This window comes from Lethenteron reissneri, chromosome 71 (genome assembly GCF_015708825.2).
Source record: "Lethenteron reissneri isolate LAM-NWPU_2019-01 chromosome 71, ASM1570882v1, whole genome shotgun sequence".
Lineage (NCBI taxonomy): Eukaryota > Metazoa > Chordata > Hyperoartia > Petromyzontiformes > Petromyzontidae > Lethenteron > Lethenteron reissneri.
Window position 1 is genome coordinate 4,342,085 of NC_083849.1, and position 17,422 is coordinate 4,359,506.

General features: G+C 47.6%; 1 protein-coding gene across 2 annotated transcripts in view; it reads right to left on the bottom strand.

Moving 5' to 3' along the window:
• Nucleotides 1-6,969: 6,969 nt before the first annotated feature.
• LOC133361222 (uncharacterized) overlaps nt 6,970-17,422 on the bottom strand; it is a 36,752-nt gene continuing 26,299 nt past the window's right edge. The window contains exons 7-10 of one of the 2 annotated variants that reach the window (XM_061580103.1): nt 14,830-14,876; nt 13,879-13,908; nt 11,685-11,781; nt 6,970-7,851 (exon numbers count right to left, since the gene is read on the bottom strand). In XM_061580103.1, coding sequence (XP_061436087.1) covers nt 11,730-11,781; nt 13,879-13,908; nt 14,830-14,876 — 129 coding nt within the window. In that variant the 3' untranslated portion in view covers nt 6,970-7,851; nt 11,685-11,729. The remainder of the gene's footprint in view (nt 7,852-11,684; nt 11,782-13,878; nt 13,909-14,829; nt 14,877-17,422) is intronic. The other variant, XM_061580104.1, reaches the window with a different exon arrangement.

A 17,422-nucleotide genomic window follows, 5' to 3' on the forward strand; every position in this document is an offset into this window, starting at 1 on the left:
ACTCTGTAGAACAGGGGGAGACACACAAACTCCACTCACTCTGTAGAACAGGGGAGAACACACAAACTCCACTCACTCACTCTGTAGAACAGGGGAGATCACACAAACTCCACTCACTCACTCTGTAGAACAGGGGAGACACACAAACTCCACTCACTCACTCTGTAGAACAGGGGAGACACACAAACTCCACTCACTCACTCTGTAGAACAGGGGAGACACACAAACTCCACTCACTCACTCTGTAGAACAGGGAGATCACACAAACTCCACTCACTCACTCTGTAGAACAGGGGAGATCACACAAACTCCACTCACTCACTCTGTAGAACAGGGAGACACACAAACTCCACTCACTCACTCTGTAGAACAGGAGGAAACACACACTCCACTCACTCACTCTGTAGAACAGGGAGATCACACAAACTCCACTCACTCACTCTGTAGAACAGGGGAGATCACACAAACTCCACTCACTCACTCTGTAGAACAGGGAGAGACACACAAACTCCACTCACTCACTCTGTAGAACAGGGAGAGAACACACAAACTCCACTCACTCACTCTGTAGAACAGGGGAGATCACACAAACTCCACTCACTCACTCTGTAGAACAGGGGAGACACACAACTCCACTCACTCACTCTGTAGAACAGGGGGAGAACACACAAACTCCACTCACTCACTCTGTAGAACAGGGGTGATCACACAAACTCCGCTCACTCACTCTGTAGAACAGGGGGAGAATCACACAAACTCCACTCACTCACTCTGTAGAACAGGGAGATCACACAAACTCCACTCACTCACTCTGTAGAACAGGGGAGTAGAACACACAAACTCCACTCACTCACTCTGTAGAACAGGGGAGACACACAAACTCCACTCACTCACTCTGTAGAACAGGGGAGAACACACAAACTCCACTCACTCACTCTGTAGAACAGGGGAGAACACACACTCCACTCACTCACTCTGTAGAACAGGGGAGACACACAAACTCCCATCACGCATAGTCTGTAGAACAGGGTAGACACACACACTCCACAACTCACTCTGTAGAAAGGGGTTGGAAACACAAACTCCATCACTCACTCTGTAGAACGGGGGTAGACACACCACACTACATCACTCACTCTTGTAGACAGGGGTAGAACACACAAAACTCCACTCACTCACTCTGTAGAACAGGGGTAGAACACACAAACTCCACTCACTCATCTGTACGAACAAGGGGTAGACAACACAAACCATACTCACTCACTTGTAGAAATCAGGGGTAGTCGAACACAAGCGCACTCCACTCACTCACAAAGACTAGACCCCCTCCCCCGTGTAGCCCTGCAATAAACTTGTTGGGCCCCTGGCACAGTACTGTTATAAGGGTGCAACGTGCCTACACGAGGGGTGAGTGGCCAGAGAGCCCGTTTCCCATGCGCTGATGTGTACACGGCTGCCCCAGGTACTTATGTTGCGGATTCTTGCTCGTGATTGCACCTCCGATTTAACACGGTTGGTCTAATATGGTGCAAAAGAAGTTGAACATAGAGTACATACATACGAGCCATAGAGTCAACACTACCCTAGTCTCGACACTGCCCATAGACTCAACACCACCCATAGTCTCAACACTGCCCATAGACTCAACACACCCATAGTCTCAACACTGCCCATAGACTCAAAACTACCCACAGACTCAACACTGCCCAGTGACTCAAAACTACCCACAGACTCAACACTGCCCATAGACTCGACACTGCCCATAGACTCAAAACTACCCACAGACTCAACACTGCCCAGTGACTCAAAACTACCCACAGACTCAACACTGCCCATAGACTCGACACTACCCATAGACTCGGCACTGCCCATAGACTCGACACTGCCCATAGACTCAAAACTACCCACAGACTCAACACTGCCCAGTGACTCAACACTGCCCAGTGACTCAACACTACCCATAGACTCAACACTGCCCATAGACTCGACACTACCCATAGACTCGGCACTGCCCATAGACTCGACACTGCCCATAGACTCAAAACTACCCACAGACTCAACACTGCCCAGTGACTCAACACTGCCCAGTGACTCAACACTACCCATAGACTCAACACTGCCCATAGACTCGACACTACCCATAGACTCGGCAATGCCCATAGACTCGACACTGCCCATAGACTCAACACTACCCACAGACTCAACACTGCCCATAGACTCAACACTGGCCCATAGACTCAACACTGCCATAGACTCAACACTGCCCACAGACTCAACACTGCCCAGTGACTCAACACTGCCCATAGACTCAATACTGCCCATAGACTCAAACACTGCCCATAAAACTCAACACGCACCTCCGATTCGCGCTGCTGGATACGAATGGTGATCAACATACAACACGCACGAGCTTCACTGACTGCGCTGCCACCTGAACGAGCGATTGGATGGCGTGCGGCCACTTTCACCGTCTCTAAGTGGAGGGGGCGGCGGCGCTTGTTCAAGCCTCACCTGAAGTTGCCTCACGACGTGCCTCATCTCCATCCCGCAAACCCTGGGCGAGGAAGAGCCTGCGGCTCACGGCCCAACGCTTCATTTCACACGGCCCACGTTAACGCCCCTGGAGACGAATGCGAGCCAGTGGCTATGAGATGTTAACTACCTCGCCTGGTATACAGGAGGTCGTGGATTCGATGCCGACCATGACGATGCCTGCTGCTGTTTATTTAGAGTTTGCGGTGTCCCTCCCATCACCATCATCACGGTGGCTTGGAGATGTTAACTACCTCGCCTGGTATACAGGAGGTCGTGGGTTAGATCCCGACCCCTGACTCCTGCTGTATATTTGGAGTTACGTCTCTCCTCCACATTTAAAATCGACATCATCACGAGTATTTGGCTGCTGTTATACATTTCCACGTGATGATAATGAAGCCACTTTGTTGAGCTTTCGTTTGTGATAGCCAGGTCAGGGCTTCTGAAAGAGAGCTATAAAGTTAAGTGGACCTTACCTGGTAAAATAGATAGTTTATAGTTTAGTTTTTTTATTATTATTTCTCCGTCACTGCCAGCGTCTCGCCCGCACTAATCGTGCGCTAGAGGGGAAGATTTTTTTCCCCAACGATAGCGCCATGTGGCCCTAACTCTAAACTCCATCGGCACTTCACATCGTGGCTGTGCGATCGTAGAAGGCTACGACTGCGTTGTGCGCTGGAGTCCATTGCTACGGTTGCAGTCGTCATCGCCGTCGTCGTCATCATTGTCGTTGTCATTGTTGTCATCATCATTGTCGTCATCGTCATCATTGCCGTCATTGTCGTCGTAGTTGTCATTGTCGTCGTAGTTGTCATCGTTGTCGTGAGAATCGCGAGGCCGAACGAGGTACCGCTGCGTCCGAACAGACGCACGGCCTCAGGCGGCCTCAAGCGACGGTGACGTTGCCGCTGTGGCCCGCACAGCGGTCGCGTTCCAGACCGACGTTCCGGCGTGTCAGTCGCCACCCCCTCCCGCCTACAGCGAGACGCGGGGCGCAGTTCCACCGTCGTGGTCTGATCGGGACGACGACTCACAGCGGCTGCCCTACTGGCGCACACTCCTGCCAACTGGCAGGCCAGGTGCTGGGTCACGTTGTGACGCACAGGGGCAGCTGCCGCTGGGGGTGCCATTTTAACTGTCCTGAGAGGAGATGAGAGGTCTCTCGTCACTGTGTCTGAAGCACTCTGCTCTCTCAAACACAAAGCTCATTGCTGTTGTCGGGTTACTGTTGTTAGAATGCTCAGGTGTATGCGTGTGTGTGTGGAGTAGTAGTGTTAGACTTTAGCTTGCTGCGCTACGAACTCGGCAACCCGAGATTGATTCCCGCTAACGGCCAACACCAGTGACGATTTTCTGAACCTGTCCTGGGCCTCCTCCCCTAGGTCGACTCAGCCTCAATTGAATACCTGGTGCAGTGTGCAAACACAGCCACTAGAGATACAAAGGTGGCCGGGCGTGGTGCTGGCCACTCACCTCCTTGTGTGCGGTTCCAGTCTTCAAAGGTGCTCGTTAACAGCACTTGCCCCAACAGTCTGTTAAGGCTATACGGGGGTCTTTGTTTTATTGTGTATGTGTTCATGTGTGGGGGAGCGGTGGCACAGCAGTTGGCGCAGCGCTACGAACCCGACGACTCGAGTACGATTCCCCGCTGATGATCAATAAGACCAGTGGCGAATATCTGAACTGGTTACACTGGACTCCTCCCCTAGGTCGACTCAGCCTTTAATGAGTACCTGGTGCGATGTGTAAAAAAAAAAACATCGCCAACTGGGGGAGACAAAGGCGGCCGGGGGGTGGTGCTTAAGTGCCACAGTTCTGGCCTTCACAGCCCCTGCTTCTCGCAAACAGCACTTGCCCCAACAGTCTGTGAAGGCTATACTGGTAGGGATCTTTGTCTTGAATGTGTGACCTGTAAAATACCTTTTGTAAGTCCTGGTGGCTTACTCAGCTGAAGCGGATTTTTGGTTCCTCGCAGCTGAACTCACCGGTTCCACCCCAAGCGCATCTCTTGCCGCTGGCGAGATTCCAGGGTTCAATACACGGTGTCTGTTGTTGTTTGTGTGTTTCTTTAATGTTTCGTGCAATAATTAAGTAAATAAATAAAGTGAGTATTATTTTTCTGTGAGCGTGGACTGTCTCCGGGGGTGCGTGCCTACGACGTCGTCGTCGTCGTCATCGGCGTCGTCGTGGGTGTCGCGATGTCTGGCCTGGTGGCCCATTGTCTTGCAGAGGTTCACGATGCAAACCCAGCAGGCTGCCCCGATAGTGACCGTTAAAATAGTGCCGTGTATAGTAGTGTCGTGTATAGTGTAGTATATAGTAGTGTGTTTTAGTGTGTAGTGTATAGTGTATTATAGCGCAATGTGTAGTGTCTAGTTTATTGTAGTGTATTGTAGTGTATTGTAGTGTAACGTATGTTGAACTTCTTTCACACCATACGTATCCAACCGTGCTAATTGGAGGTGCGGAGAGAATCACAACAAACTAAACACAGAAAGCAGTCCTAGAGAAATGAGGTTGTCAATCTAGATGATGATTTAAGAGTGTATCCCAGTGGCTTTATAATATCGGAAGAGCATTCCAGACGGCTGCAGAGACAGTATGTCTGAAAGCGCCGCATGACGACGATGCGGTGACCACCGTTTTTGTTCGATGGTTTAGCCAAAAGCGTCTGCTGCTGCGAGGATGATGACCACCTGAGTTGGTGTGATGATGGTTTATAGCTCCTTGACGAAATTCGCTTCATGAAACTGAGTTTATTATGATTTAATATTTAAACCACGGTCTGCCCACTCATTCTGTGTGACACTGGGTGCGGCGAGGTTTGTGGGCAAATCCCTCTGCAGAGCTGCGCTTAACCGCACCCACGCGTATCAGGGTGGCTTTTTGTGCCGGTATCAAAGTGATGAAAAATAATAATAATAATAGGTTTTACCCTTTCTAGCAAAGGAATCAAGTCTGCATTAACCACACGAAGTACTTGTGGCAAACATGCTCTGAAGATGATGATAATAATGTTACATGTGTAGTCATGTAACACATTCCTGCGGAGGGAGCTGGTAGAAACGTTGTGTTGCTCTGTCAATGGCCAGGGTCAGCGGCGGCGTGGTGTATTCCGCAAATATGCCCGACTGTGAGGGCGGGCACAAGCCGGCGTGAGTAGGTTAAACGTTGAGTTTTATAAGGGCACCACGGGGTGAGCAGCCCCTCCCTACCCAGCCCCACCCTCCACCCAGCCCAACCCTCCCCTCCCCATCCAGCCCCTCCCGCCCCTTCCCACCCTCGCCTCCCCACCCAGCCCCTCCCTGCACGACGGACACAATAATCCCCTGTGGGCTGCTGTAACCAGGAAGTTCTTACCAGCAAAATGGATCACAACGGCGCATAGCGCTGAGTGCAGTATAACAAGGAAATATGAGGACAGAGGTTAGCACACCGTGCAGTACCGCAGTGGGTCACTGAGGGCGTGGTACCGGGTGCTAACAGAAAGAGTCAAAGGAGCCCTACCGACAGAATAGGGAATAGCAGCCACTCCGCCAGCGCAGCGAGGAATTGCCGCATTATTGGCCACGAGGGAACGTGGTGAGGGCTGCTGGCGGAGGGGGGATGTGAGGACGAGTCACTCCGGCTCCGGGTGAAGTGCGTGATGGGCTGGGGTGAGGGGTTGGGGGATCAGGTGACCGAGGGGGATACGATCAGTGTAGCCGAGAAGCTTTTGGAGAGTTGTCGCATGTGCGAGGTTGTCGGAATCTTCAGAAATGTTCGAGGAGGGCGCGGCCGAGGGTGGAGCCAGGTCGCGCCGAGAGGGATAAAAGGGTAACCCCGATCGCATATCAGGGCTGTCCGTGGGTGAAGTGGAACCGATGTGCTACGTCTCCATCTTCGACATCGTGGGTCAGTCAGCACGTGGCTGGTCTGACCCGATTGTAGTTATCCCGTATAGGAAAGAGATCGGTGTATTATAGTCCCGTGGGTAACAAGAGTGAGGGACAGGCGTATTAGTCCCGTGTGTCACGGTGTCGTCTTGTCGTGTAGAATAAACGTTGTTGCCTCCTAATAGTGTCTCTGAAATGATTCACTGCACATGCATTGGCTTTGAAACTGATTGGCCGACACCGGAGACAGCAGCCTTCTTCATGGCCTCGTCTCTGTACCAGGGTTAGACCAGAGAACAACGCCAAAAGGCGAACAGTACAAGGGCAATGCAAGCATCAGAACACGTATCGCTTGGGTCGAGCAGCTATATCCGTGGGGGATATTTTTGCCAGTATAAAAATGATGACAATAAGAATAGGTGGTGTTACCCTTTCTGGCAATAAAACCGGAGTTGTGTTGAGATGTTCAAACACCAAATAGGCACACACCTATTGCAAGGCAGTCAAGTCTGCATTAACCGCAAACAGTACTTGTGGTGAACATTCAAACAAACGCGCGTTTCATTTGCACTAAATTTTATTTGAATTTGGTGATCATACGTTTGTGTATGTATATATGTACGTGTGCGTGCGTGTGTGTGTGCGGGGAACGGTAGTGGTGTCGCGATTCGCGCTGCCCTACGAGCCCGAGCTTAATTCTCGCTCACGGCCAACACCAGTGAGGATTATCAGAAGCGATGCTGGGCCTCCCTTAGGTAGACTCAGCCTCAAATGAGTACCTGGTGCTGTGTGTGGTAAACATCGCCACTAGGAAGACAAAGGCGGCCGGGCGTGGTGCTGGCCACCCACCCCCTCGTGTGCCGTGCCGGCCTTCATAGGTGCTGCTCGCTAACAGCTCATAGCAGTCTGTTACAGTGCGTTGATGTGTGGGGAGCGGTGGCACAGCAGTTAGCGCGCTGTGCTACGAACCCGCCAACCCGCGTTAGATTCCCGCTCACGGCCAATCAACACCGGTGACGATTTCCTGAACCGGTGCTGGGCCTCCCCTAGGTCGACTCAGCCTTTAAATGAGTACCTGGTGCGGTTCCACCCAACATCGCCACTGGGGGAGACAAAGGCGGCCGGGTGTAGTTGCTGGCCACCCCATCCTCCCCCCCTCATGCGCCACAATGCCCGCCCTTTATAGGCGCTGCTGCTTCTCGCTACTAACAGCACTTGCCCCAAACGTCTGTTCAAGGCTACACGGGGGACCTTTGTATTTGTGTGCGGAGCGTGTATGTGAGTGTATGCTAAGGAATCGTGTAGGAGTAATACACGTGGGGGGGGGGGATAGGGGGGGGGGAGACGGCGATTTAGAAAAGGAGAAGATTTCACAGCGCCGGGTGCTGCTGTTCGGCAAAAGACTCCATCCTCCTCGTCCCTGCTGATCACGACGCGAACCCTGCAAGCCAAGGGGAACGGCACGGGGTGAGCATTTTGATGGCACGGAGCCAGCAGTGCGGTGGTGGACGACATTACACTATACACTACACTATACACTACACTATACACTACACATTAGACTATACACATTACACTATACACTACACTAATCACTACACATTACACTATACTTTACACTATACACTACACTATACATTACACTACACACTACACTATACACTACACATTAGACTATACACATTACACTATACACTACACTATACACTACACTATACACTACACATTACACTATACATTACACTACACACTACACTATACATTACACTATACACTACACATTACACTATACACTACACTACACATTACACTATACATTATACTATACACATTACACTATACATTACACTACACACTACACGTTACACTATACATTACACTATACACTACACTATACAGTACACACTACACACTACACTATACATTACACTATACACTACACTATACACTACACACTATACTATACATTATACTATACACATTACACTACACACTACACTATACACTACACACTACACATTACACTATACACTACACATTATACTATACACATTACACTACACTATACACTACACTATACACTACACATTACACTATACACTACACTATACACTACATAATACACTATACACTACACATTACACTACACAATACATTATACATTACACTACACACTACACTATACACTACACATTACACTATACATTATACTATACACATTACACTACACACTACACTATACACTACACTATACACTACACATTACACTATACACTACACTATACACTACATATTACACTATACACTACACATTACACTACACATTACACTATACACTACACATTACACTATATACTACACATTACACTATACACTACACATTACACCATACACCACACATTACACTATACACTGCAATACACTATACACTACAATACTATGCACTAGTATACACTACAATACACTCCACTCCAATACACTGTACACTACAATATACTATACACTACAAAACACTATACACTAGTATACACTACAATATACTCCACTGATATACACTACAATAAACTACTACACACTACAATACACTATACACTAAAATATACTATACACTACACTATATACTACACTACTATACACTACACTAACATACTAAATAAAAAAACTATTTTTTTTTATAACTGCCCATTGTGTGTAGTTTGTTGTCCCCCCCCCCCCCCGCACCTTCGTTTAGCACGATTGGCTACGTGTGTACGGTGGTGTGAAAGAAGTTCAACGTACACAAACACACGTACGTATACGCAGTGCCGGATGAAGCTAGTGTGGGGACTGTAGCATATGTTATAAAGGGGCCCAAAATAAAATAAAATAACACGTAAATATTAAAACACTAAATTTCGATTTAAAGCTTTCGTGACTGCAGGGATTCATCTTCTTGGTTCTTTCGGTAAAGTCACGTAGAATGGAAATAATAAAATAATAAAAATGAAACATCATAAAATAATTCTAACGACGTTTCGGCCACAACGCAAGCAGCCGTCCTCAGGTGGAGAACAGGTCTGTCGAGAAGACAGAGTCTGAATGAAACAGCACCATGCTTGGAGCGTCTATTTAAGCTGGGATGGAGGGGGGAAGAGCGCCTTGACAAAATAATTTGCATATCAAGAGGAATTTAGCATATGTATGGGAAATGCAGATATGCGATTAGTACTACTTGTGAAATGCGTAGGAGGTTTGGCGGGGGGTTTAAAGTCATATTATGCCCGTGCATTATGCAGGATTAGCAGCATCAAAGGGAGGAGATAGGGGTAACATTAATAAAGGGAAGGAATGTTAATAGTATGTGGCTGCAGTAACTAAACCACCACGTAAACAACTAAAGTATAAATTACATAGTATCATCAGTATACTAAATATACTCTCCAATAAGCTGAGCTACTAACAGTAAGTAATACATTACAATGCTATGTCGCAAAAATATAATATGCTTCCAGCTAAACTGTATTCTCTTACATCACACGAGTCTACACCGTACTATATACTGCCATAGACAAACCCAACATTAAATTATATACTGTATTACTATACACCACCTTATACATTGTAATATTACACTATGTATTATTCTACCCACCCTACTGTATATCACACTGCTGTATATTCACTATACAATTACGATACAATATATTACTTTGTACATTGCATTAAAAATTACAATTATATACTATTTATTATTATACAATCCGCTATACACTATACCATTGACCGTCGTGTGAAAGATACTAAGAGGAAGCAACGACATATGTCAATGGGAGAGTGGTGGTAGGAGACTTGCAGTGGAGCAAAGAATCCATTCCCTGCGGAGAATACAAGATATATAGTCAATGCCAGTGAGTGGACTGCGGTCTGAAAGTCACCGTAAACGTGAACACAATCAGTTAAGATCCAAAATGGTTTATTACGTCCTTCCAATGATTGCTGAGCCAGAATCCTGCCTTTGATGCTGTTAATCCTGCATAATGCACGGGCATAATATGACTTTAAACCCCCCGCCAAACCTCCTACGCATTTCACAAGTAGTACTAATCGCATATCTGCATTTCCCATAAATATGCTCAATTCCTCTTGATATGCAAATTATTTTGTCAAGGCGCTCTTCCCCCCTCCATCCCAGCTTAAATAGACGCTCCAAGCCTGGGGTGTGTCATTCAGACTCTGTCTTCTCGACAGACCTGTTCTCCACCTGAGGACGGCTGCTTGCGTTGTGGCCGAAACGTCGTGAGAATTATTTTATGATGTTTCATTTTTATTATTTTATTATTTCCATTCTACGTGACTTTACCGAAAGAACCAAGAAGATTAAAACACTAATTTTTAACTTGCATAGTAAAGTAATTGTATTTTTTTTATTTGCTATACAGCCAGACAATATGACAAATCCCTAACCTTAAACACCCAGTCGTTCATAAAAGTTGAAGGCAGTATAGTACTATAGTAATAGAGCAAGTGCAGAATCACTTAACCGGAATTGATAGATTGAAAAAAGCATTTAGCGAGGGCACTTGAATGTGCGGGGCCCGTAGCTACATATGTAGCTACTTTTACTACTATAGGGCCGTGCATAAATGATGTCACGCACCTAGGGGGGGGGAGGGGTCAGACATTTGTGACGATGTGTGACGAGGGGGGGGGGGGGGGCTTTGAGAAATGTGACGTCACATCAAAATGCGCAACTTTAAATTAATATAGACAACACGTTATACTTAATTAAATAGACTTTTTAATAAATGTTGTCTCCTACAAAATCAGAGTGCAGCGCCACATTAACTACGCACTACAATGACAATATTCTTAGTTTTTTTTCGGTAAAGTCACGTAGGTAAAACATTAAAATTAATAAAAGTAAAATAAAATAAAAATCACGACATTTCGGAAGCTTGTGTTGCCTCCGAAACGTCGTGATTTTTATTTTATTTTACTTTTATTAATTTTAATGTTTTACCTACGTGACTTTACCGAAAAAACCTAAGAATATTAATCCTTGCAGTCACGAAAGCTTCAAATCTAGAAACAATGACAATAGTTTAAAGCGATTTGAAGCAAGTTTTATTTGGGGGGGGGGGGGGAGGGCAGAGCTTTGTGACGTCATTTTTGAGGGGGGGGCTGACTTTTTGTGACGCCGTGTAACGAAGGGGGGGGGGGTAAATAATCGGGTGACGTCATTTATGGACGGCCCCTATGATCATCGGTCACTGCGTACACTCCGAGCGCTGCTACCTGCCGGCGGCGGCGGCAGCAGCAGCGTGGGGAGGAGCGCGGCGGTTACTCCGGCATCGCCGCTCGGCGTGGCCGGACCATGGCGTCGCGCTTCAACCTGCGGGACCACGAGGCCGGAGAACGGCAACAAGGGGGGGGGGGGTGGGGGGACAGGTGAACGACGGCCACGCGCTCGGCAAAAACGTTGGGCGAACGTTGGGTTCAACATTGAGCTAACATAGCCGGAGTGTTCGTTGAGTCTGTGGGCAGTGTGAGTCTATGGGCAGTGTTGAGTCTGTGGGTAGTCATTTACACTATGAGACATCTCCTTTACCAGTGGCAAAATATAGTAGTAGGTTTTTACCCTTTCAAATGGTACAAAAACTGACACCTTTATACAAGGCATAATGTTTGCAATAACCACAACACAAGCAGTCAAAATGCAAACAAAAATAAACTCTGATGATGATAATGATATGCACTGTCCTTGAAGTTGATTGGTCCACACCCGAGACAGCTTTTCTTAGAGCCTAGTCTCCATTGGTGTTGGACCAGATGACGCCAAAAAGCGTACAACTCAAAGACAGCGCACTATCAGAGTATTGAGAGCTCAGGGTAAGCATTTACACTATGAGACATCTCCTTTACCAGTGGCAAAATATAGTAGTAGGTTTTTACCCTTTGTATAAAGGTGTCAGTTTTTGTACCAGTCGCGGACTGTGCTTTACCTTCCTGTTTTATATACTCGTCTATTGCCCTTGCAAGGACGGGTGTATTGCAGTAAATCTGAAACTTGCAAGTGAAAAGCAGACCGCTCAGTGATATTCATTGCATTAATGCGTGTGCAATGTGTAAGGGCGCGGTGACACAGAGCTATTTCATTTTTTAAGGTTATAATCCCTTATTCATCATGACGTCCTTTTTACTTTGATGTCTCAAAAGCGTTACGGAGATTGCATGATGTGAGGGTTCTGCCTTTGTAGTGAGGGTTGTGAGTTGACGCCGAGGAGGGGGGAGGAGGCGCCTCGGCCCCCCATGTGGAGTGACGTCACCTGCTCATGATTATTAATGAGGAGGGGGGGTCCATGTGGAGGACGTAACTTGTTCATGATTATTAATGATGGGGGGCTGGTGGTCGACGTGGAGTGACGTCACGATCATTGCACACGGACATTTTTGGCTCATAGTAGGTAATAATAATGGGAGGGTTGTCCATTTGGAGGACGTCACCTGCTCATGATTATTAATGAGGGAGTCTGTTCGATGTGGAGTGACGTCACTTGTGCATAATTATTAGTGAGGGGGAGGGGAGTACTCCATATTGAGTGACGTCACCCGCTCATGATTATTAATGAGGGGGGCTGGTCGATGTGGAGTGACGTCGCGAGCGTTAAGGACAGACATTCCTGGGTGATTATAGGAGGTATTATTCATTCTAAAGCGATTTTCCATAACGCGGTATTCTTCAGGAAGGCAACAGCTACCACCGCCGCGTTATAGGAGAACAAGGGAGACTGAGAAACGAGAGAGGTGGAGTGAACGTGAAGCCGGCAGAGCGTTAAGGGGGAGAGCCCAAGCGTGAGAAGAGTTAATGTGGAGATCGGAAAGAATGGATCAACATGCAAGGCCCTCTTCCTCCTCCTAAGCTGGGCCCTAAGTTAAAACGACGAACTATTTTATTTGACCAGGTAAGGGCCCCACTGAGCTGCGTAGCTCTTTTTTCAGAAACGACGCTGGCGATCACAAATGATCGCTCAACGAAGTGGCGGCTTAGCAGCATCATCATCATCACGTGGAGATGTAGAGCCAATTACTCTGAACGCATGACTTCGATTCTCAACGTGTAGGGGGAAACCGGGGGACCTGGAGAAATATCCACACTACCACGGGGAGAGAAAGAGAGACACACAGACTCCAAATATACAACAGCAGGCATTGTCAGGGTCAGGATGGAACCCTCGACCTCCTGTATACCAGGCGACGTAGTTATCACGGTGGCTAGGAGATGTTAGCTACCTCGCCTGGTATGATTATGAAAGAGAGAGACATGCAAACTGCAAATATACAGCAGGCATCGTCGGGGTCAGGATCGCACCCAAGAACCTCCTGCATACCAGGCGAGGTAGTTAATATCTCTTAGCCACCGCGGCGGCCTCACCAGGTAAGTGGTAAAAAGTGAGTTTCGTGGAGGAGGGCGACTCCAGCAGACGCTCACCTTTTGTCGGGTTGAGGCACATGGCGCACGCTGAAGAGGGCGGGGTGAGATACAAGGGAAAGATTTTTACCAACGCAGGCCGTGACGGTAGTTCTCTGTGCTGCAGGATGACGCAATGGTTAGTGTTGAGTCTATGGGTAGTGTTGAGTCTATGGGTAGTCCATATTATTTGGTTCTTTTGGTAAAGTCACGTAGATGAAATATATTGAAAGAAAAGCAATAGCTTTAAGCACGCTAAAACGTCTGCTTGGTTTAGATATGTGGATGACACATTGGTGGTCTGGCCACACGGCAAAGATACACTGAACGTATTTCCAAATCATCTCAACTCGCAAAACCTATCCATCCAGTTCACTATGGAAGTGGAAGCTGACAGAACTCTACCATTTCTGGATATTCTGCTCGGACGGGGTAGAAATGGTAAACGAACACACGGTATTTACCGAAAGAAAATGCATACTGACGCCTATCTTAATGCATCGTCACACGATCACCCCGCACAGAAATCTGCTCTTATCAAGACGCTCATTCATCGAGCTAAGAAAGTGTCAGATGGTGAAATAAGTACAGAATAAGTGGTCTTACCAGTGATATTTACATTAAACATCTTTCACACTATACGTAGCCAACCGCGTGAATCAAATGGGTGGGGGAAGGACAACACACTAAACACAAAAACTGTTTGAAAGAAATCAGTTTGTCAATCTCGGGGATGATTTAAAAGTGCATAGCTTTAGCAGCTTTCTAATATCGGCAGGAAGAGCATTCAAGATGACCGCAGAAGCGCATCTGAAAGTGCAACGCGATGATGCGGTGACCACCATCTTTGTTCGACGGTTTAGCCAAAAGCCGCCGCTGCTACTGTTGCTGCGATAACGACCACAGAGTTCACGTGATAGAGATGGTTTATTGCTCCTTGACGAGATCCAGCGACTGGGCAACGCAAATTACCTCGAATCGTGATTTCCTCCCATTTTGGCTTCTTTCGAATCTTTCTCCTGTAAAAAAAAAGCATTCCCATTATCACAAGTGCGACATCGTATATCTGTATGCACGTGTGTACCAATCTTGATTTGAAGCTTTAGTGACTGCAGAAATCCATACTCTTTGGTTATTTCGGTAAAGTAACGTATTTCTAACTACGTGACTTTACCAAAAGAACCAAACAGCACGTGTATACCATATATGAGGAGCGGTGGTGTCGTAGCGGTTATCACTATGCTGTTTCAACACGTAGTAGTGCTTTTGCGACCAATATTATCCATAATGGAGGCGTTTTAGGGGTGTCCCCCCCAATATATATATAATAATTACGGCCTTGGTGAGTACGGTGACGTTTTGCCAGTAATTAAAACTAGCATCATCAGGCAGACAGCCAGAGTTGGCTTACTAATTGGCTGTGTCGGGTGGTGGCGGGTTTAACGACACATTTACGCAATCTCACCCAAAAACCGTTGTTGTGGATAGCGCTACGCTGCGCTACGAATACGGGCAACCGAGTTCGATTCCTGCTCACGGCCACCGACACTGGTGACGATTATCTGAACCGGTTCTGGGTCTCCCCTTGATCGACTCAACCTCAAATGAGCACCTGGTGTAGCGATGTGTAGTAAACATCGCCACCAGGGAGACAAAGACGGCCAGGCGTGCGGCTGGCCACCCACCCCCTCGTGTGCTGTGCCAGCCTTCATAGGTGCTGCTTGCTAACAGCACCTGCCCCAACAGTCTGATGAAGGCTTTACGTGGGATTTTTTTTATTTACCGTATATGACAAGGTGGAAACATCGCATAGGCGTGTAACTTTGTAACGCTTTAATGGTGGTTTGCGTTTGACAGAGGCGTTCTCATAATCGCCAGGGTCCCATGGTGGCTAGGAGATGTTAGCTACCTTGCCTGGTATACAGGAGGCCATGGGTTCGATCCCAATCCTGACACCAGCTGTATATTTGAGTTTGCGTGTCTCTCTCCTCGTGGTCGCGTGGATTTCTCACATTTAGAATGGACATCACGCGTTGAGAACATTTGGCTGTTGTTATCAATTTCCACATGATGATGATGAAAAGCCCACTTAGCAAAGCTATCATTTATGATGGCCAGATCGCTTCTGAAAAATATCCTACTTAGCTCAGTTGGGGCCTTGCCTGGTAAACAAAACATCGTAGTTAAAATAGTTGAACAGTATCTGGACATCTGTGAAACTACTAAACATATGTGGGAAAAGAGCTTCATAGCTCATCGGATTAAAAAAAATGTCTCTTCTGACAAAGATTCTGAGTCTGTCGGAGTGCTTTAACATCTCACATCAACGCATTTTCAAAGGGGACAGCTGGCTGGAAAAATGGTCTTCACAATAAAAGTTCGTTTATGGGCTTAGATGGCGTATGAATGTACAATGTTGTGTCGTTAACCCATCGCCACAACCACCACCCGACACAACCCATCAGTTCGGTGCTTGTGAAGTACCCGTCGAGGACGCTTGACAACGGAGTTGAGGCACACGTATATTTATTTAACAAGTTGCCAGTACAGGACAGCACTAGAGGGGGTAGCGGCCCCCTCACCCGTATAACTCAGGGAATACCCCTAGCTATCCATAGCCTATCCCTGAGTCCTCCACTAAAGAGCTAGGGGAGGCTGTCTGGCCCGACACTGGTAATCGGGCTACGGTACCCGGAGTCCCAGAGCACTGGCTCTGGTTCACGGGACCACGCCGCTGGCTCGAGCCTGATCCCGTGGGGCCCTGATAAGGGCGGCGATCAGGGGGAGTCCAGGGCTCTAGCTACGACGTCTTCCGACTTCTTAGCTTAACTATAACATAACTGACTAAGCCCATATAACGACCCCTTTTTATACCCAACCCTCCTTGAGGGGTGGGGCCCCGGGGGATCGTAACGCCGAACCAGCCCCCCCCCAGGGTGTCTGGCTCGGACGTCGCAGAGGGCATCTCCCTGTGCACACACGTAGCCCCGCCCACTGTGTTTCTTTCCCATAGGCTGCCATGCATAACGGCCCTCTCTCTAACATCCCTACATCACTCCCCCCCGCATAGCTCGCAGCCGTCCCGGCTGCAACAATTTCAACAAATGAATCTTTACCCCTTGACTCCCCCCGTGTGTGCCCCATTTTTTCATTTAACAGAACGAGAATTGAACAACAACACTAACAATGCCCCTAAAGGGAGAACAAACCGACGCGCCCCCCCCCCCGAATAAATACGAAATCCGTAGAGGCAAGATATGTACATTTCCCGGAACCCTCAGCGCACACACAACATGCACACAAGACGCACACACACACACAGCCATAATACAACAACGCGCCAAGAGCGCCACACGAACGCAGCGTCCAGTAACAATAGCACACGAAAGTGTACCAGAAAACGCAAAAAAAATAAAAAAAAATTTTCTTATTTTCGTTTCGTTTTCACTTCTTGTTCGCGTTCCAGTGTTTTTATAAGAGTCTGCGCATTTTAGCGCGCGTCCTTGCCGCAGGCCCGTCACAAGGGCCAACCTCAGATGGCGGACCATTCGGTGGCCGCTGTCCC